Below are 21,266 nucleotides of genomic sequence, written 5' to 3' on the forward strand. Positions count from 1 at the left end.
CACACAAGGGACTGTCGGCCTCCCTGTGAAGGCCACCCAAGCTATCAAATGCTCCCGGGAGCTCCAGCTCATTTGAGAAGTGCCTGCTTCCAGGAAAGCCCTTTGGCACAGGCAAAATACCCGTCTTCAGCAAAAAAGCGCCCCAGGGCCCAGGCCACCTGGCTGCCACCTGGGCTTCAGCCACTGTCATGCATGCTGGTCCCCACATTGAACAGCAAGAATGTGCTGGCCAGGCCCTGCCCTGCTGGTCATATCAGGCATTCAGGAGGCGGGAGTGGCAGAGGGAAAGGAGTGCTAGACTAAGGGGTCAGGCCCTGGATAGCGACTTGGCTGTCTGCTGAGTTCCCTTCAGAGCCCCAGCCTGCTCGTCTGTCACATGGGGCAATCGTCCCTACCCTCGCCTCTCACCAGGTCAAGTGAGGAAATGGACAAGAAGAAAGTGGCAGAGGGCCAGGCAGGGGAAGCATCCCCGGCGCAGGCCTTACCTGTCCAAACACATAGAGCAGCCCGATGGTGCCTCCCGTCTGCCCACCCAGGACCGAGGAGATCATGGAGTAGACGCCACCACTGCCGATGCTGCTGCGCTCCCCGACGCCGATGCCAGACAGCACCGTGACGAGGGCCACCAGGACGACGAAGGACACCAGGAACATGCCCAGGAGCACTCCCGTGTTTCCCTGCAGCAGAATAGCAAGGACTGAGGCTGGGTTCGGTGAGGAGGCCCCACCAGCTCCCTGCTGGGGGCACTGACCGCCTCCCCTCCTCCCACAGCATTGGAATGGGGGCCGGGGGTGGGGGCACAGAGTCAGGAGAGCTAAAAAGGACAAGCAAGCACCACGACAGCCAAGGCCAGGAAGACGTTCTAAGTGAAGGGAAGCGTCCTGGCTACAAATTCTTCAATGACTCTCGCACCTATCGGGTACAGTCAGAGCTGCTGATGCCCTCACGAGGTGCCTCCTAATCTCGCTTCATGCCTAACATGCAGCGACAAGTTCTCTCCCCACCCCCACCCTTCCCCACGCTGATTCCCCTGCCTGGAAGGCCTCTCCTGCTCATTCTATATCTTTGTCAGGTGAACTCCAGCACATCCTTTAGGCCTCAGCGTTTAGGATTTCTCACCAGGAAGCTGGCCCTGTAACCCTTTCTCTGGGCTCCTCCAGTGCCAGGGCTTAGTACTTTTCACAGGACTTGTCATATTGAGTCTGTTTCCAAGCCAGTTTTGACCTCTAGGCTGTGAGCTCCAGGGGAGGATGATATGGTTTAGATGTTTGGATTTGGATCCCTTCCAAATCTCATGTCGAAATGTGATCCCCAATGTTGGAGGTGGGGCCTGGTGGGAGGTGTTTGGGTCATGGGGGTGGACCCCTCGTGAATGGCTTGGTGTCCTCCCACAGTAATGGGTGAGTTCTCACTCTGTTCGTTCACAGGAGAGCTGGTTGTTTAAAAGAGCCTGGCATCTCTCTTGCCTTCTCTCCGGCTGTGTGGCACGCCGGCTCCCTCTTCACCTTCCCCCATGAGTGAAAGCTTGCTGAGGCCTCACCAGATGCAGATGCTGGTGCCATGCTTCGTGTACAGCCTGCAGAACTGTGAGCTAAATAAACCTCTTTTCTTTATAAATTAGCCTCAGGTATTCCTTTATAGCAATGCAACGTGGACTAACACGGAGCAGGATCATGTTTTCTTCCCCTTCATGTTCTCAGTGCTTAGCATAACCTCCACAAAATAGGTGTTCATTAAATGCTTGTTAAGCAAATAAACAAACCATGCATGCCTGGAGATGAACACATGTAGACAGAAACATTTCAGTGTGAAAAGCAAGAGTCACAGAGAGGCGGTGGACACAGCACTTCTAAGAAGGAGATGTAATGTCACATGTTTTGCAATAGAAAGCAAGGAGGACTCCTGATAGTCAAGACTCCATGTGTTGTGAGTGCTGGAGAGAGTCCTAGGAGTGGGCAGAGCCAATTCAAGAGCTGGGTGGCCTAACATGAGCTGGAAAATTGTCCTGGAAGTCAGTTGTACTCTGTTCCAGTGTTCATAATATAATGCTCAAGGGCTCCACTGCTGGTCTGAGACCCACCCTGGCTGTGGCTAAGGCTGAAATCTGAGCTGAGGATCTGAGTGTGGCATAGAATGAGAGCTTAGGAAGGTCTGGCCTTGCCCAGACTTGTTATGGGGGCTAAGAATCCTGTACATCCCACTACAAAGGAGCTTAAATCTCCTGAAATTTGCCCATGTAATGGTTAATTTTATATGTCAACTTGGCTAGACTATGGCAACTAATTGTTTAGTCAAACACTAGTCTAAATGTTGCTGTAAAGGTGATTTTCAGGTGTGATTAATATTTACTATCAGTTGACTTTAAGTAAAGGAGATTACCCTCCATAGTATGGGTGGGCCTCATCTAATCAGTTGAAGGCCTTACAAGCAAAGGCTGGTTTCCTAAAGAAGAAGGAATTCTGCCTCCAGGCTGCAACACAGAAATTCTTCCTGCATTTCCAGCCTTCAGACTCAAGACTGCAGCATCAATCCTTACCTGCTAATATATACCTGACATACTTACATCTCCTGTTGGCATTGGCCTATTTCTCTGGAGAATCCTGACTAGTAGATTCTATACCTTGAATGGCCTCCTCTCTTTCACTCATCTAGTCCAGCTCACCCTTCAAAGCCTGGCTCAACCGCATCTCCTCCAGGAAGCCTTCCTGGACACCTCAGTGACTGCAGCACTCATAGCCTGTTCCAACCCAAGGGACTTAATGCTGTTTTGAGAACTCTCCTAATGCAATATCTACCCACCATAGCTGTTAGCTCATAGGGTGGGGCGGGGAGGAGAGGAGGGGATGAGGGCCCAGGCCACGTCTTGTCTTTTGTGATCCCATTGGCACTAAGCAGTGCTTGGCCCACAGCAGGTGCTCATCTATGTTTAGATGGTGACTGGCTTGCCTTTTGTTCTGCACACCTGTGTGGTCTACTGAAGTCCCACTGCATGAGATGGCACTGTGTGTGGCACTGAGAATCCCTGCTCCAGGCACACATCTGCTTGGAAGGTCCTAGGATACTTTTGCATAAGACTTAAAGAACAGGCCTTTTGTTCCTTCTACAGAGGGAGATGAACTGACCCCCAGGTCTCACACAGCAGAGTCCATCCTAGGCAATCCATCCCTAGAGGTAGGCGGCCCACACCTTTGACCAAGCATCCCCATGCACAGTCTTACCTACAGGGTTGCAGTGCAGTGGGGGAAGGCAACCATGTGGGCAGGCCCAAGATGAAGTGAAGAATACCAGGAAAACTACAGAGGGCCACAAGCTGGAGGCAAAATTGCCATCAATCTGATCTCTCTGACCCCTCTCGAGTCCCGCCCATGATGAGCCCTGACTTCTGTGCTCCTATTCTGCAGTTAAATCTATGGTGTGAGGTTTCCATCAGAACTTCGGAAGCCTATGTTCGCAGGATGCTCATTTAACAAGCAATGCTAGCTATTCGTTGCGCTTGCTTCTGTTTCATGTTCCAGGAGCATCTGTGCTTCGGGAATCTGTGGCCTGCACTGTAGAATGCAAGAGTGGCAGAGCTTTCCTGTCTTGGGCCTGTGAGAGGCTCCAGGCCACTAGCTCAGCACTCACCACCAGCCAGCCAGTCCTCAGGAAGAGCACAACCCCAAAGATGTTGATCATGCAGGATGTGAACACACCATCCCAGGTCCCAAACAGCACAGGCTCCCACACGAACAGCTGGCTCTTCCACCAGGGCTGGGGCTGGGCCAGGGCCTCCTGCAAACAGAATACACAGAAATCAGCTGAGGGGCCATTGGGAGGGCCAGGGATGGCATGAGAGTGGAACAGGAGGAGGGAGGTAGGAGAACTCAGCTTAAAAACAATCCTGTCTTATTGTGCCAGGGCAAGTGTGTGTGTATACACACACGCATGCACACACACACACACACACCCACACATGCACACACACACATTTTGAAGCATACCTCTACAAAAGGATCACTGTTCTCTCGCAACAACAGTGATTCCCGTATCCATATGTAGCAGAGACTCGTTGTTCACAAACCTAGTCCTTTTCCTCTGGTTAGCACTCAAGTAGTCAGGGAGTCAGGTAGACTCCCAGCCTCTTTGCAGCTAGGTGTGGCTGTGTGACTGAGTTCTTGCTCACGGAATGCAGGCAGAAGCAATAGATGATGCTTCTAAGTGAGTGTGAGATTCTGGGTTTCACCTCCTGGGGCTCATGGTCATGAGCCCTCTTCATCTTCCAGTCCCAGCAGGGACAGCAGCTTCCAGCAGTTGACCTTTGGCCAACCTTACTGGGCGCTCTTTGCTCCTTCAGCCCTTCTAACACCTCTGCAATCAGCCCTGTGGATGAGATTCCCTATTTAAAATGACTGGAGTTAGTTCTGTTTTCCTTACTGAGCACTAATACAGTGATCTCTGCTGATACCCCAGGATTCTACAGCATTACTGGACAATTGTTTGGAATCAGAGGCGAATAACGCAAAAACAGATTCCTTACTCATTTTTCCAATTCACAAATAACAAAGGCACTTATAAACACTCAAATGGAAACCCTTTACTAAAAAAACCATAACTTCGTGGATGTACTAAAATGATCTTAAACAAAACCAGTAGCAACTCACACTGTGAACGCTCTTATGTAGGTTTGGCAATTAATCTAAACTCAGGCATGAACAGAGTCTTCCAGTGACTGCAAACGACTACAGCAGTGATTATGGTTCTCAGCTGGGTGGGGTGGGTGGGGAGAGGAAGGCATCCAAAGCTAGGAGTCACCGTGTGCAATGAATCTGGACCTGGTGAGCAAATGTTATCCATAAACACAATAAAAAGGCAGAAAAATCAAGAGTTTAGGGGAAAATCTAAGATCCAGAGTCCACGGGGCATGGCTCCTGAATGGCTGAGAACAATGGGTACGCCCAGGATCTAGAACCAAAGGCTGAGGCCAACGGCACGTGCTCAAAACCAAAAGGGAGGATCCCAGCTCCTCTTCCACCTCCTGGATCACACATCCACAGATCAAGAAGGGGCCTTGAGAAATACTCAGGGATCTCAATTCAGCCACATGGGACTGATGGGCCAGGGGACCCCTTGTGTCTCCACCAGTCTCCAACTCCATAAGCTTCATTTATGCATGTACATGACTGCTTGCCTGTCCTTCACCAACCACAAACGAGCAATCTCCTGAAAGTCAATAAATGTCAGAGCAGTCCTCGTGGTTTGGAACAAAGACTCTGCCAATCTAGGCCTGTCCTTGAGCAAATGGTACCAAAGGACCTGCCTGGGGAATACAGGATTGTTTCCCAGGATCCTAATCTCGAAATTCAGGATGGGTCCCAACTTCCTGTCTCTGCTTGTGTTCCACTTCCTATCGTGGCTTGTTACAGGCCGACTGTTCCTCAGTAATAACAGTGACTCTCAGCAACAAAAAGACTAATACTGTAGAGAGTGCCGTCAGCTTCCACAGGAGCCCTCTGCTCTGCTCCTCGCAGCAGCCCTGTGAGGCAGGCACGGAGGGGCCCCCACTGACGGCTGAGGAGACAGAGGCTGAGAGAAGAAACCTGACGGCCCAGTCTCACAGCCAGGGCTTCCCCCGGCACTTGTAAGATCTATGCTTTTCTCTGCCCCACACTCACCTAAACATTACTTGCCCTTTTTGCCCCTAAGTTTAAGTCTTTCAGGTTTCAAATTCTAACACTCTGGACTTTGCATAACTGCAAATACATCTGCCTTACCCATGAATGCCTTTGTGATGACAGAAAACTTATTCCTCTTTCATGCGTGCCTTCATTTTCACACTCTGAAGGCTGGTTTGCACATGCGCTTGTTTGCCTGCTGGTGTATGAAATGCCTTTCATTTCCTTGATCTCACTGGACTAGTCAGTCAGCCTCAAGGGTAGAAACTTAGAGCAGGTAGAAACTTCAGGAAACCCTTTACCCTGAGAATGAAAATATAACTGATTTAAAATGGGTTTGGTGACTGAGCCTGGCAGCTTGTTTCAGGATATTTAGGGGTGTGTGCCTACCTTTTCTCACCACGTGACAAAAAACTATAACTAAGTCTTCCCACAGTCTGCTCATCAGAGACTGGGTGGGAAGAGCGTAGGTTTGACCCCAAGGGAGTAACCCTGATGTTCTTGGAGAGAGAGAGAGACACTACGTAAGCCCAGCAAGAGAGAGAGAAAGAAGGAAAAGGAAGAAACCAAAACACAGAGAAGGGGAAGAGGATGAGATGGAAAGCCCCAGAATAAAATGCCAAATAAAGCCCCCGAAGGATATTTCCCAGATGCCACGCTGCCTCCCAGGCATCCACATAGAAGTAGCAGCTTGGGGCTGGGCACAGTGGCTCATGCCTGTAATCCCAGCACTTTTGGAGGCCAAGGCAGGTGGATCACTTGAGGTCAGGAGTTCGAGACCAGCCTTGTTAACATGGCGAAATCGTCTCTGCTAAAAAATACAAAAATTAGCCGGGTGTGGTGGTGTGTGCTTTTAGTCCCAGCTACTCGGGAGGCTGAGGCATGAGAATCACTTGAACCCGGGAGGCTGAGGTTGCAGTGAGCCGAGATTGCACCACTGCACTCCAGGCTGGGTGATAGAGTGAGACCCTGTCTCAAAAAAAAAGAAGTAGCAGTTGTGTGTCCCTGCTCTTCTCACAGGTCCCTTGTCCAGGCTCGCCACATTTGTGATGCCATTCAGACTTTAGCTAGTGCCCAGAGCTCGCCTCTTGGGAGAGGACTGGCTGGAGAACTCAAAGCAGCTCCCTTGCGTCGTGAGAGCTCTTGCTCTGTCCTGCGTGCTCTCCCGTTCTCTTCAGCTCCTGCTCTGACAGGCTGAGGGGCAGGGCCACGGTCTGCAGTACGGGCAGACATGTAACATGAGGACAGAAGGTCAGCTCCCCTCCACATACACACAAAGTACTGGATTCTCCTGAGTCTGCATCCCCAATTCCTTCCCCTAAGGCAGAAGGAAGGAACCCCTCACCCCAAATAGGCCCTCCCACAAAGTCCACGCTAAGATTCTCTGAGTGCCACCACCCAGTCATTTCTGTTGCCCAGGGGAGGAGGGGGTGAAAGGGCTGGGGTGATGGTTGCTGAAGATTAGGCCAGTTCCAGGCTCTCTTGCTAAACACCAGGAGAGAGGTCTGGTCCCAACCATGGGTAGCTCTCTTTAGGATCTAGTGTCCCAGATTTGGGCCCCAGTCACCAATTCCAGCATAACATGAATCCCATTCAACATCCTATTACATAGACATAATGGGCTGGGGAAATGGAATGTACCCTATACCCAACATTGGGTCTATGGCAAAGTAGAGATAGAGGATGAGGGGGATAAGAAAAGCAAGGGGCAAATCAGTCCCTCAGAAAGGGCAGCATAAAACATGCCTGAGGGCAAGAGTCCTCTTCTCCCTGAAGACCCTCAGCCTGGCAGGGGCCAGCTTGACAGGTTCCAGGGCTGCGGTGACTTGGTGCCCAGTGCAGGATGATCCCTCTGCCATGCTCCTCATTGCTAGCATCTTCCTTCCAAAGCCCCCAGGACAAGAAGCCAGACTCCTGTCCCTCTGAGCCCAGGGGCCTGCGCGCCACGCTGGAAAAACCATGACTGCCTGGTGGGTGTTTTTAGTTCAGAAGGGGAAGTCGTTCTCCTGTGAATAATCTCCATACTTGAGCGAGGTAGGGGGCAGGTTGGGGGTGGGGGTAGGGGGTTGTCTAGAAAGGCGGGGAAGTTGCACTTGAGTGGGAAATACTCTCAATCCTGCATCCAGCAAGCAGAGCTGAGTAAGAGGCTGGAAAGTTCTGCCAGAGGCAATGACATGAGCTCAGCCCCAGAAGCCTTTTGCCACAAACAGTCACCAGCTAAGCCCCAGAAGCCTTTTGCCACAAACAGTCACCAGCTAAGTCTTCATGAATGCATCTGCAATGTGAGATGACACCTTTTCTCCCTTCTGGGAGCTGGAGGAAAAACAATCAGGTGAGAAATTCTGCTTCCGTCCATGCAGGTCAGGGGTAGGTCAAAGCAAGACCCGGCCTGCCCCTTTTTCCCAAAGTGCACCTGCAGAGACCGGTTCCACCTGGATTACATACACATGCGAACCAGAAGATGGCTTTCTGAAAGTTAATTATTGGATTATTAATTAAACATCAGAGAATATACCCAAGCTGCTGCTGAACTGCAATCCAATGGGCAGTCTGAGGAGCCTCATTCCTTTCGCCTGCCTCTGAACCGGCCCCATGTGCTGGACCACAGGGATTGAGAGCTGGGCCAGGCGCCAGCATGGCTGTGGGTTCCATGGGCCACAGCCCACATGTGCAGCTACATGACTGCCTCAGGGGGGCTTTGTAAAGTTTAGATGAGATGATAGTTGTGAAAGCTTGCGTAAACACGAAACACAACAGAGGATTTTAAATATACATGAGGATTTCTTCAGGGAAGTTGGAAGGAAGACAAAGAAGTCTTTTGACTGCATTTGCTATTTTCCCCAGCTAACTTGTCTTCATGTTTAAAGTGGAATCCTTGCTCTACAGCTCAGCCCTGAAAGCTGCGTCTCTAAGCCCTGCCCAGCCCAGGCATTCTGAGTAAGAGAGAACCCATCCCTTCTGTTTTGTAGTGGGAGTTCCAGAATGGACCTCCAGTGAGTGCTGTGCCGTGTGACTGATGCTGGAAATGGAAATGGCTTTGTAGCCAAGGAAGCAAGGATCCAGTAGGAGCTGTCAAAGTCTGATTTCCCTGGGTTAGGATCTGGGCAGCACCCTTGGTCTGTATAGATTTAGTCATTCCTAGAAATGTGAGGTCTTCGTGGCTGTGTCAGTCTCTTCTACCACAGAGCTGATATGAAAGCTGGGGTTGAAATCTAGTCATTCCCACAGACTCAATCTGTTTTTTTGTTTTTTTTTTTTTCTCCATACCTGTGCATCTTCACACTTGTTCAAGGCTGGGATTCTCACAAGGGCATGACCTGGTCACACATGGCTCAGCCCCCAGAGTGGCAAGACCATCAGAGGCTGTGAAAACATTGATGCTGAAGTTCTGCCTCCCAGGACCACACAGCAGCCTCAAAACTCAGAGCCCAGAGATGAGCTCTGGACACCTGATGTCATCTGGCAAACAAGAAAACCCCACAGCAGCCATGCTAAGACCACCTAAACAAGGGCTTCCTCTGCCCTTCCCAACTTCCTTGGCAAAAGGGCAGAGCTTTTCCTGCTGGACACAGGCTGCCACTAGGAAGTCTACTTGGATTTAACACAAGGAGGAGCAACATAGACCCTAATGCCCTCCCCCTAATAACAGGCGAACCAGTGAAACATCAGCTGCAAAAAGGTTATTCTTCCAGGTGCTTCAGTGGATCAGCCACTATTCTATCCATTTAAGAATTCTTATTTAGTAAGTAGACCCATTCATATAGTTAAAATTTTTGGAATCATGTTAATATTTTACGTATACTCAAAATCAAATACAATTAAATCAACAAAAATGAAAGTTAAAAATCTAAATAGAATGCAAAGAGAAACAAATTATCCTAGCTGTATTTCAAATGAATGACATAACCATACTTAAAGTGGAAAAAGAACTAACCGGAGAGTAACTTATGAACACAGTACTTTGACTATGCATCACATTCTAAAACAAAAATAACTGCAATTAATATTAAATGCCATATAGAAAATTTGGGTATTTGTAGGAGTATGAATTACCAATTCTAAATCTGCTTTCTGTGAATTATAAGCAAATAACAAAATATATTGAATAAGAGTCAAGTTTCTCCTGGTTGGAGAAGGAATTCCAACTAAGGAAAGAAGAGAAGAATAACCCCCATACTGAGGAACTGGAGTTAGACGTATTAGTATGAATTTATGGTTTTTAATATATAGAGACCTAGATAGATCAATGTACATATTTATATTTACATCCCTTCCCTCTGCCCACTAAAAGTGTCTATAAGGCCAGGCATAGTGGCTCACACCTGTAATCCCAGCACTTTGGGAGACAGAGGCTGGATAATTGCTTGAGGCCAGGTGTTTAAGACCAGCCTGAGCAACATAGTGAGACCACACCTGTACAAAAAATTAAAAAAGTAGGCAGGTGTGGTGGTGCATGCCTGTAGTCCTAGCTACATAGGAGGGTGAGGCAAGAGGATTGCTTGAGCCTGGGAATTCAAGGTCACAGTGAGCTACGGTCATGCTGTTGCACTCCAGCCTGGGCTACAGAGGAGACCTTGTCTCAAACAAACAAACAAAAAAAGTGGCTATAAGCCAAGACATCCCAGTGGCAATGAACATACCTAGCACCCAGATCTTGATTTCTAAATATCATTCTTCCCTTTAAGGAACCAGGGCTCCTTGCAGAATTTGCTAATTCAAGGCTAGGGCAGAGAATGTACAAAATGAGTCTGGAATATCTTGTACCAGAAAGTAGGGAAGTGCTAAAAAGAAAAAAATGACAAGGATGTGTCAAAAGGACACAAGAGCCACTTGAAGGGGCTCCCACTAGCCAAATCTGGCACAATTTGGTCCTGAAAGTAAATAATAGCAATGGAATATTCAAGGAGTAGAATAAGAATCTGAGTCCATACAGACATAAATAAATAAATTAACCAATTTTTTTTCTTTGAGACAGGGTCTTGCTCTGTCACCCAGGCTGGAGTACAGTGGCATGATCACGGCTCACTGCAGCCTCAACTTTCCAGGCTGAAGCAATCCTCCTGCCTCAGCCTCCTGAGTATGTGGGATTACAGGTGTGCATCACCATGCCCAGCTAATTTTTCTATGTTTTGTAGAGACAGAGTTTTGCACTGTTGCCCAGGCTGGTCTCAAACTCCTGGGCTCAAGTGATCCTCCTGCCTCAGCCCCACAGAGTGGTGGGATTACAGGTGTGAGCCACCCCACCTGGCCATGACTAATCATAATATATCTATTTCCGCTCATTGTCACTGAGTGGACCTGGAGGCTGAGGGCTGGAAAAGCAACTGGAATTGCTGTAGTGCCAAATATATCCCCTTTTATGTTGATATGGCCCTTCAAAGGTATCATTCCCGTGTGGCAGCAAGAAGAGAAAGCCCTTCCTTACAGTGGAAAACCAACTGATCCATGTGGAAGGAATTATGGGGTTAGAAAATCACCATTTTGCAGCCATCACAGCAATAGCCAGTTCTGCCAAGAATCATCAATGGATGCTAATGCTAGTGAGTGAAGGATTAATGGGGAACAGGGTATTTCTGTAGTCTCAAAGCATCTACAAATTACTTATTAACTACAAAGAGAAATTAGTAACTTTAGAGGGGATTAACCTAGTGGACACCACCTTAAATAAACAGCCAAAGTTAACATCACCAATAACGGGACAAATGGAAATCTTGTAGCTCCTACTGTGATGTCCTGGGAAGAGCATGGCATCACTGCTATGGTGTTCCTGCCAAAAATAGAAAACCTAAATCTACCTGTGACAGATCATGCCCCAAACTGAGGGACATCATCCCCAATTCTGCCTATAAAATACAACAAAACAAAAATAAGAAAACCTGAGGACAGTCTACAAAATAACCAACATGTGTCCTTAAAAAAAAAAAAAAAAAAGTCAAGGTCATAAAAGACAAAGAAAGGCCAAGGGACTATTCCAGATTAAAAGAGACTAAAGAGATTATCACAACTGGCCAGGTGCAGTGGCTCACACCTGTAATTCCAGCACTTTGGGAGGCCGAGGTGGGTGATCACCTGAGGTCAGGAGTTCGAAACCAGCCTGGCCAATATGGTGAAACCCCATCTCTACTAAAAATACAAAAATTAGCTGGGTGTGGTGGTGGACGCCTGTAATCCCAGCTATTTTGGAGGCTGAGGCAGAAGCATTGCTTGAACCTGGGAGGCAGAGGTTGCAGTGAGCCGAGATCTCACCACTGAACTCCAGCCTGGGCAAGAAGAGTGAAACTCTGTCTCAAATAAAATAAAATAAAATAAAATAAAATAAAGAGAAATTATCACAACTAAGGGTCATGTATGATCCTGGATTGGATCCTGGAAGGAGGTGTTGGGGAGAAGCTGGGGGATGCTAGTGGGATAACTGGCAAAATTTTAATGTAGAGCTATAGATTAGACAATAGGTTTTTTTTTTTTTTTTTTTTTTTTGAGATGGAGTCTCGCTTTGTCGCCCAGGCTGGAGTGCAGTGGTGTGATCTTGGCTCACTGCAAGCTCCACCTCTCGAGTTCACGCCATTCTCCTGCCTCAGCCTCCCCAGTAGCTGAGACTACAGGCACACGCCACCACGCCCAGCTAATTGTTTTGTATTTTTAGTAGAGACGGGGTTTCACCGTGTTAACCAGGATGGTCTCGATCTCCTGACCTCGTGATCCACCCAGTGATGGCTCACTGGAGGCTTAACTTCCCAGGCTCGGATGATCCTCCCACCTCAGCCTCCTAAATAGCGAGGACCACAAGGGCACACCACCATGCCCAGCTTATTTTTTGTATTTTTAGTAGAGATGGGGTTTCGCCATGTTCCCAGGCTGGTCTCAGACTCCTGGACTCAAGTGATCCGCCTGCCTGGGCCTCCCAAACTGCTGGGATTACAGGCGTGAGCCACCATGCCCAGCTGACAATAGGATTTTTCTATGTTAAATGTCCTGATCCTGAAAAAGATACTGTGGTTAGGTAAAAAAACATTCTTGTTCTTAGGAAATAGACACTGAAGTATTTATGGATAAAAGGACATGATGTCTGCAAATTGCTTTTATATGGTTTAGAGAAAATATATACATATATAGAGAGAGAATGGTCTAATGATAAAGCAAAAAGGCAAAGTGTCAACAAGTGGTCAATCCGAATCAACTGAGTCAAGAGTATGTGGGGTTTTTTATTGTATTATTACAACTTTTCTGTAAGTGTAAAATTTTGTCAAAATAAATAAATAGGTTGCAAAACATTATGAATGTATTTAATACCATTGAACTCTACACATAAAAATAGTTAAGATGGTAGGCCTGGGGCAGTGGCTCATGCCTGTAATTCCAACACTTTAGGAAGCCAAGGCAGGAGGGCCACTTGAAGCCAGGAGTTCGAGACCAGCCTGGGCAACATAATCAGACCCCTTCTCTAGAAGAAGAAAAAAAAAAGGCCAGGTATGGTGGCACATGCCTGTAGTCCCAGCTACTTGGGAGGCAGAGGTGGGAGGATCGCTTGAGCGCAGGAGTTCATGGCTGCAGTGAACTATGCTCACGCCACTGCACTCCAGCCTGGGTGACAGAGCAAGATTTTGTCTCAAAAAAATAATGAAATAAAATAAATTTTTATAACCAACTATAATAAAAGTGAAAATACAGTTACAGAAAATATGGTATAAACCTTGACAATGTAAAAATAATAAAGCAACTATTTAAAAATGGAAATGAAATGAGAGAAATGGAAGGAAGTGTATACGTGCCAATGTCCTATTTTTCATATGGGAAGTGAGAAGTAAAATGACAACAAATTGGTAACCTAAGAAACTGAGGTATAAGGATATTATTTAAAGTTACAGTGAGAACAATTAGAAGACATGAAAACCAGAAGCCATTAGCAATGACTGCCACTGGGGAATAGAAGTGAAGGAAGAGGGAAGGAAGGCTTTTCATTTCATGTCATGCCGTATTGTGTGAATCCTTCTCACTTCATGCATGTAGTACTTCTATGATAAAAACCCTAGACCAGCCACGGTGGCTCACACCAGTAATCCCAGCAGTTTGGGAGGCCCAGGCAGGTGGATCACTTGAGTCCAGGAGTTTGAGACCAGCCTGGGAACATGGCGAAACCCCATCTCTACTAAAAATACAAAAAATAAGCTAGGCATGGTGGTGTGCCCTTGTGGTCCTAGCTATTTAGGAGGCTGAGGTGGGAGGATCATCCGAGCCTGGGAGGTTAAGCCTCCAGTGAGCCATGATCATGACACTGTACTCCAGCTGGGGACAGAGCGAGACTCTGTCTCAAAGAAAAACAACAACAACAACAAAAACTAACTTATTTCATGTTTAAAGAAAAAATTACCACATTATTAGAAATATTTTAAAAACAGAATGGGTTTTTTGGCTGACCTAGCGTTAGGGATACCGTTTATGGCTATATGTCATTTTATTCAGCTGATGAATTCACCAAAAGATTCCTGTAATTTCAACCACATTTTAAAATGTATTGAATACATGGAATACCAAAGATGGTGAATCCTTTTGTAAAATCAACGCCTACCTCAAAATTTTTTGTGTATCTTTAAGTTTTTAAATTTGTTTTTGCTTTGTGTTATTCTTTACTAATAACTACCTAAACTGAAAAGGAAAGTGACTTAAAAGGAGTCATGGCTTTCTGTTTTAAGTTAAATTCTATGAACGCTGCGACTCATGGTAGAGCAGGAACACAACTATTTTTGGCTTAGTGACGGTTGCTTGGCCACCATTGCCTCAAGTTAATCAGTAAGCCCCTAAAGCCTGTAACCAGGGACAGTGACCATGGATGTGATTTACAGGATATCTGCAGACTGGGAAAAGAACATGCTAGAATTTTTACACAGGTGAGTGGTTTTTACCACACTACCCTTTTTTCTTTCTTTCTGGCTGTTCATGTGGGGAAGAAGACATTCATTCACTCAACAAATCAAAAACAAACAGGCTGGACACAGTGGCTCACATTTGTAATCCCAGTGCTTTCAGAGGCTGAGGCAGGAAGATCACTTGAGGCCAGGCAAGGAGTTCATCACCAGCCTGGGAAACACAGTGAGACCTCATCTCTACAAAAAATTTAAAAATTTGCCAGACATGGTGGCATGTGCTGTGGTCCTAGCTACTTGGGAGGCTGAGGTGGGAGGATCCCTTGAGTCCCAGGAGTTTAAGGCTGCAGTGAGCTATGATCACATCACTGCACTCCAACCTGGGCAACAGAGTGAGACCTTGTCTCTAAAAACAAAAAAACAAAGGGAATGTAAATAGGACCTTTCTCCCAAGCAGTGGTAAATGTTAAAGCATTATTGTATTAGAAATGCATCAAAGCCAGGTGAGGTGGCTGATACCTGTAATCCCAGTACTTTGGGAGGCCCGTGGGAGGATTGCTTGAGCCCAAGAGTTCGAGACCAGCCTGGGCAAAATGGCAAAACCCTGCCTCTACAAAATATTTTTAAAATAGCCAGGCATGGTGGCATGCACCTGTGGTCCCAGCTACTCAGGCCCAGGAGGTTGAGGCTGCAGTAAGCCATGACTGAAAAAAAAAAAAAAAAAAAAAAAAGAAGCATCAAAGCTTAAATAGGTACCAACTCTAAAGACTTTTCATGTCAAGCACACCCACCCTTTGATTAAGGTGTTAAAATTCGGAAAGAAAAAATTTAGGAATTAGATTAAATTACACTTGATAATTATTGAAGAGCAAAAAGAGATACTGAATTGAATTATACTGAAGTATGTGTATTTCTTTTTAATTTAATTTTTTTTTGAGATGGAGTCTCGCTCTGTCACCCAGGATGGAGTGCAGTGGTTTGATCTCGGCTCACTGCAACCTCCGCCTCCCGGGTTTAAGTGATTCTCCCACCTTAGCCTCCTGAGTAGCTGGGATTACAGGCACCTGCCATCACACCCGGCTAAATTTTTTTGTATTTTTGTAGAGACGGTGTTTCGCCATGGTGGCCAGGCTAGTCTCGAACTCCTGACTTGAGGTGATCTGCTCGCCTCGGCCTCCCAAAGTGCTGGGATTACTGGCGTGAGCCACCGCGCCCGGCCATATGTGTATTTCTCTTAATCCTACTACAATTAATTGATAATGTTCTATGAATACAGAACTATCTAATGTTTTAACTGTTATTCTGAAGAGATACATTTTGGTCAGAGAAAGTATAAAATGAATGAAAAGGTAAGCTAAAACTCAGTTACTCTCCCCTACAGGAAGCCAGGGTGTTCAATCAGGCCAGGCGGCCACAGTAAAAGCACCACCTAATGGCACCTTGTTCAAATTACAAGAATAGTACTTCAGAGGCATTACCATAGCATCTAGGCTTCCCTTGCAAACCCCAGACGATTAAATGATGGCAAGTGCAGTATTTTGTCTATATCTAACCATGGATGAAATTTACCTTAAGGCAGTAAGAAGGTTTGAAGTTACCTAGTCCCTCTATTCGTAGCTAGGCGGAATGTATTAACCATGTTTAAAAAAAAAAAAAATCTGTATCTAATGATGTTATGACAACTTAAAAATCTTGCTGACCAAGGACATGAAAAACCTCTACAATGGGAACTACAAAACACTGATGAAATAAATTAAAGAGGACACAAACAAATGGAAAGACATCCCATGGTTAGAATTATTAATGAGAAGCTGGGCACAGTGGCTCACGCCTGTAATCCCAGTACTTTGGGAGGCCAAGGTGGGCGGATCACCTGAGGTCAGGAGTTCGAGACCAGCCCGCCCAACATGGTGAAACCCCGTCTCTACTACAAACACAAAAATTAGCCAAGCGTGGTGGCAGGCGCCTGTAATCCCAGCTACTCAGGAGGCTGAGGCAGGAGAATCGCTTGAACCCAGGAGGCTAGACCCCCATCTCTCAACCTATACAAAAAGCAACACAAAATGGATTAAAGACATAAATGTAACACCCAAACTATAAAACTGCTAGAAGAAAACATACGGGGCATGCTTTGGGACATTGGTCTGGGAAAAGGTTTTATGGCTAAGATTTCAAAAGCACAGGCAACAGAAACAAAAATAGACAAATGGGGTTATATTGATCTAAAAAGTTTCTGCACAGCAAAGGAAACAGTAGAGTGAAAAGACAACCTGTAGAATGGGATAAAATATTTGCAAGATATTCATGCAACAAGGGACTAATATCCAGAACATACAAGGAACTCAAACAACTAGACAGCATAAAATGACTAATCCCATTAAAAAGTGGGCAAAACACCTAAATAGACATTCCTCTAAAGAAGACATACAAATGGCCAACAGGCACATGAAAAAATGCTCAACAGCACTAATTATCAGGGAAATGCAAATCAAAACCACAATGAGATACCACCTCACACCTGTTAGAATGATTATTATCCAAAAAATGTGAAATAACAAGTGTTTATGGGGCTTTGAAGAAAAGAGAACCGTTGTGCATTGTTGGTGAAAATGTAAATTATTACAGGCATTATAGAAAACAATATGGAAGCTCATTAAAAATTAAAAATAGAACTACCATATGATCCAGCAATCCCACTGTGGGTACTTATCCAAAGGAAAGGAAATGAGTATATCAAAGGGATGCCTGCACACCCATGTTTATTGCAGCCCTATTCACAATAGCAAAAGGAGTCAACCTAAGTGTCCATCAACAGATGAATGGATAAAGAAAATGTGGTAAATGTATACAATGGAAAACTATTTAGCCATAAAAATGAATGAAATCCCGTCATGTGCAGCAACATGGATGGAACTGGAGGTCATTAGGTTAAGTGAAATTAACCAGGCACAGAAAGACAGATATCACATGCTCTCACCCATGGGAGCTAAAACAGTTGACTTCATCAAGCTAAATAGTAGAATGGGCCGGGCGCGGTGGCTCACGCTTGTAATCCCAGCACTTTGGGAGGCCGAGGCAGGCGGATCACGAGGTCGACAGATCGAGACCACGGTGAAATCCCGTTTCTACTAAAAATACAAAAAAATTAGCCAGGCGTGGTGGCGGGCGCCTGTAGTCCCAGCTACTCCGAGAGGCTGAGGCAGGAGAATGGCGTGAACCCGGGAGGCGGAGCTTGCAGTGAGCCGAGATTGCGCCACTGCACTCCAGCCTGGGCGACAGAGCGAGACTCCGTCTCAAAAAAAAAAAAAAAAATAGTAGAATGATGGTTATCAGAGGGTGGGAAGGGGATTGGGGGGATGAAGAGAGGTTGGTTAATGGGTATAACTGTATAGTTAGATAAAAAAAAGTAACTTCTAGTGTTCTACAGCAAAGAAGGGTAACTATGGTTAACAATAACTTACTGTATGTTTCAAAATAGCTAGAGGAGAAGATTTGAAATGCTCCTAAAACAAAGAAATGATAAATGTTTGAGGTGATGGATACTCCAATTACCCTGATTTGATCATTACACATTGTATATATGTACCAAAATATCACATGTACCCCATAAATATGTATAATTATTGCATATCAACTTAAAAATGTTTTAAAATCTTGCTGGCCTAGGAAAGACTGACCCTCTCAAACCTAGCCAATTCTCAGAGACAGCAAAAGGCTTAGCCATGAACACACCTTTCTTAAGCAAAACAACCAATGCTGAGTCTATACATACTCCAAAGACCACCTTCTCATCTAACTCACACACCGAGCCAAGATTTCTCCTGACCCAAATCATCCCAGAGCCAGGCACCTGACAACCAGAGGCTACTCCTATAACCCAGAGCCCACTAGAATTGTTCAAACTGCCAGTCCTAAGCTGTCCACCATGCCCTGCCTTTCCTCTCCTGCAGAAATCCCAATAAAGGCTTTGGACTGGACATTCCCCTCACTCCTGTCTTCAGCCCCCTGAGCATCCCTGGTGCTTCCCCTGTGACCCTGCGTGGCATAGTGTATTCTCTCTTCTCAAGCAAGGTAAGTAACAAAAATCTTCTTTCAGTGGCATTGATCTCTGCATGTTCTCACCTCTATAAGTTAAAATATGGCAAGTACAAATGAGTCACAGAACCCTGCCTAACTCATTTCAGTGAAGAACACTTTCACTCCAGTTTCTAGGTGGGACATTTTTATCCAGAAAATGTCCCCACTCTATTTTTTACAAATATGCAGCATTTGGGCCCAGTTGTCATTTTCAGGCAAAGTAACCAACAGGGCTATAAAGTGGAAAGGGGGAATGACAGAGGAGAAAGAGAGGAAAGGATGTCAGTGTGCATATGAAACGCTTCTGCCGCATCTCAATCCTGAGAACAGGATCTGCCATTACTTCTCTCTAGCTCCAAGAGCATAAGCCTCTTGTCTTCTGCTGCCTTTAAAGTTGCTTCTGTCCATTGACCAGAGGTGGTTTTATGGTGAAGCTAACAGCTTAAGCCTTAGGATGCATCACTTGGCATTTGGTACCTTCCAAAGATTATGCCAAATTTTCTATTTGCAATTTGTATCCTTTTTACTAGAGAGTCCATAAAAATGGTATATGCTTCATGCCCTACAAAACCTGGGATAGTGAGGGGGTCATGGCCCTAGGAATCCCAGAATTGAGCCCTGCTCTTCCACCCAACCATTTGGGCCCCAGTGTCCTCATCGTAAAAAGAGGAGCTTCAAGAGATATAAATATGCATAAAGAAAAAAAAGAGGGGCTATCAAGACCATCTTGTCTGAAGTTCCCTTTTCCTTCCTTCTCAGCCGCATTCATTTTTTTACATCTACTAATAAAGCAATACGCTATTGCCTGGCACGTGGTTGCCGAGGCTCACTTTGCATATTGGCTTTTTAAAGATGCTAAAACAGCCCTGAAAAATGCATAGTAAAAATAAAAGCCAGTTCTTAACCATACACTGGCTAATGAGCACTCAGAAAATAAGAGCCAAGCTTTTGGAGTGAAGCCTGACACCCATACTCACAATTGGATGTGTCAGGGTCAACTCAGGGCTGTGCTCTGGGGCCAGTAGCATTGCTTCTAACCTGGTTCCGCCTTCTAACCTTGCTCTGGGCCAGTCATTCAACATTTACGTCCTCCTGGACCCACTACTGCTGTAACTCAAGTCTCTGGGCTTTCTTCTTGACACGACAAGCAAAGGGACTAGGCCAGAGGATCTCTAAGGACTCCTCCGTGTCTTGATTGTTTGGTTCTGTTTCTATCTGCCTCTCTTGCCGGTGCCACTTCCCTATTCACCATTGCCCCAAAACTTGACCAGGCTCTATCTTACCGTGCCAAGCTAACTCAGGTAAGCCATCTAATTGAAGAGGAAAAGACAGAGGGAAAGTGTGTATTAGTCTGTACTTGCATTGCTATAAAGAAATACCTGAGACTGGGTAACTTATAAAGAAAAGAGGTTTAATTGGCTCATGGTTCCACAGGCTGTACGGGAAGCACAGAAGCTTCTGCTTCCAGGGAGGCCTCAGGAAACTTTCAGTCACGGTGGAAGGCAAAGGGGAGGCAGGCATCTTACGTGGCCAGAGCAGGAGCAAGAGGTCCTGGGAGGTGCTGCACACTTTCAAACAACCAGATTTCATGAGAACTCACTCACTATCAGAACAGCATCGAGGGAATGGTGCTAAACCATTCATGAGAAACCACCCCCAGGATCCAATCATCTCCCACCAGGCCCTACCTCCAACACTGGGGATTACAATTAAACATAAGATTTGGTGAGGACACAGATACAAACCTAGGAGAGGAGAGGACACAGCAGGGAAAGAGCTGGGACGTTGTACAAGAAGACAGGGAGCAGAGTCAGAACCCAGGCAGGCCTCAGCGACCCGGAAACTCCTCCTCCTGCGCTTGGGCAAGACACCATGGTTCTGATGGGGAGCCTACTTCCACGGCCTGCAGCGGGTTTTTTCTAGAATAATTAGCCAGACTTTGGCCTGCAGACCTCCTAGAAAAGGGTCCACATGGACCCACCAGTGCTATACTTCAAGTCTCTGTGGTAAAGCAGAATGCAGAAAAGCATGAATCCGGTGTACTAGTTATATTGGTTTTTGGTGACTTATTCTCAGGCCAGCTTCCCTTTTAAGTTCCTATTGAGACCCTCCCACCTTGAGAGAAGGAAGACAAAAGCCTCAGGCTAGCTGGAGGCACTTCTTATTCCATAAGAACTAGGAGATTGCTGTTGTTTTTGTATTTGTTTTAGTATCTCCAGCAGGAGCTGGGGATCCTGGCAAGAACTGTCATTCAATAAACACCTGGTAAATGAAACCGAGTTTTCTCCCTATTCTTGATGCTAAGAGCATGAGATTCCGCTGGACTTCAGACCTCCACACAGCTTGTCAGCTTGCCATCTGTTTTTGTCTCAGGCTACCTGCTTCCTCCTGCCAACTCAGTCTTCCTGAAACACCCACATCGTCACAGTCCTGTCTGTCCAGTACCTGGCACAGACAAGCACCCAATCATTGCTCATTAGCCTCCTGTTCACCTCCCTCTGCACCGGCTGTTTCTTTCTTAGTTTTCAAGCCCCAAGTTTCACAGCCTACTCCGCTGGGTTTCCGTGTGCAGTCGGCTTCATCCAATCATCAAATGAGCATTTTACTTAGTGCTTGTCATGTGAGAGGCACTGGCCCAGACCCTTCCACATATGGCATCTCCTTTAATCTCATAAAA

General features: G+C 46.2%; 1 protein-coding gene across 1 annotated transcript in view; it reads right to left on the bottom strand.

Moving 5' to 3' along the window:
* Positions 1-21,266, bottom strand: part of SLC12A8 (solute carrier family 12 member 8) — a 134,716-nt gene that overhangs the window by 108,693 nt on the left and 4,757 nt on the right. Inside the window, exons 3-4 of the mRNA XM_030801979.1 lie at positions 3,625-3,771; positions 486-677 (exon numbers count right to left, since the gene is read on the bottom strand). Of these exons, the coding sequence (XP_030657839.1) occupies positions 486-677; positions 3,625-3,771 (339 nt within the window). The remainder of the gene's footprint in view (positions 1-485; positions 678-3,624; positions 3,772-21,266) is intronic.

This window comes from Nomascus leucogenys, chromosome 21 (assembly GCF_006542625.1).
Source record: "Nomascus leucogenys isolate Asia chromosome 21, Asia_NLE_v1, whole genome shotgun sequence".
NCBI lineage: Eukaryota > Metazoa > Chordata > Mammalia > Primates > Hylobatidae > Nomascus > Nomascus leucogenys.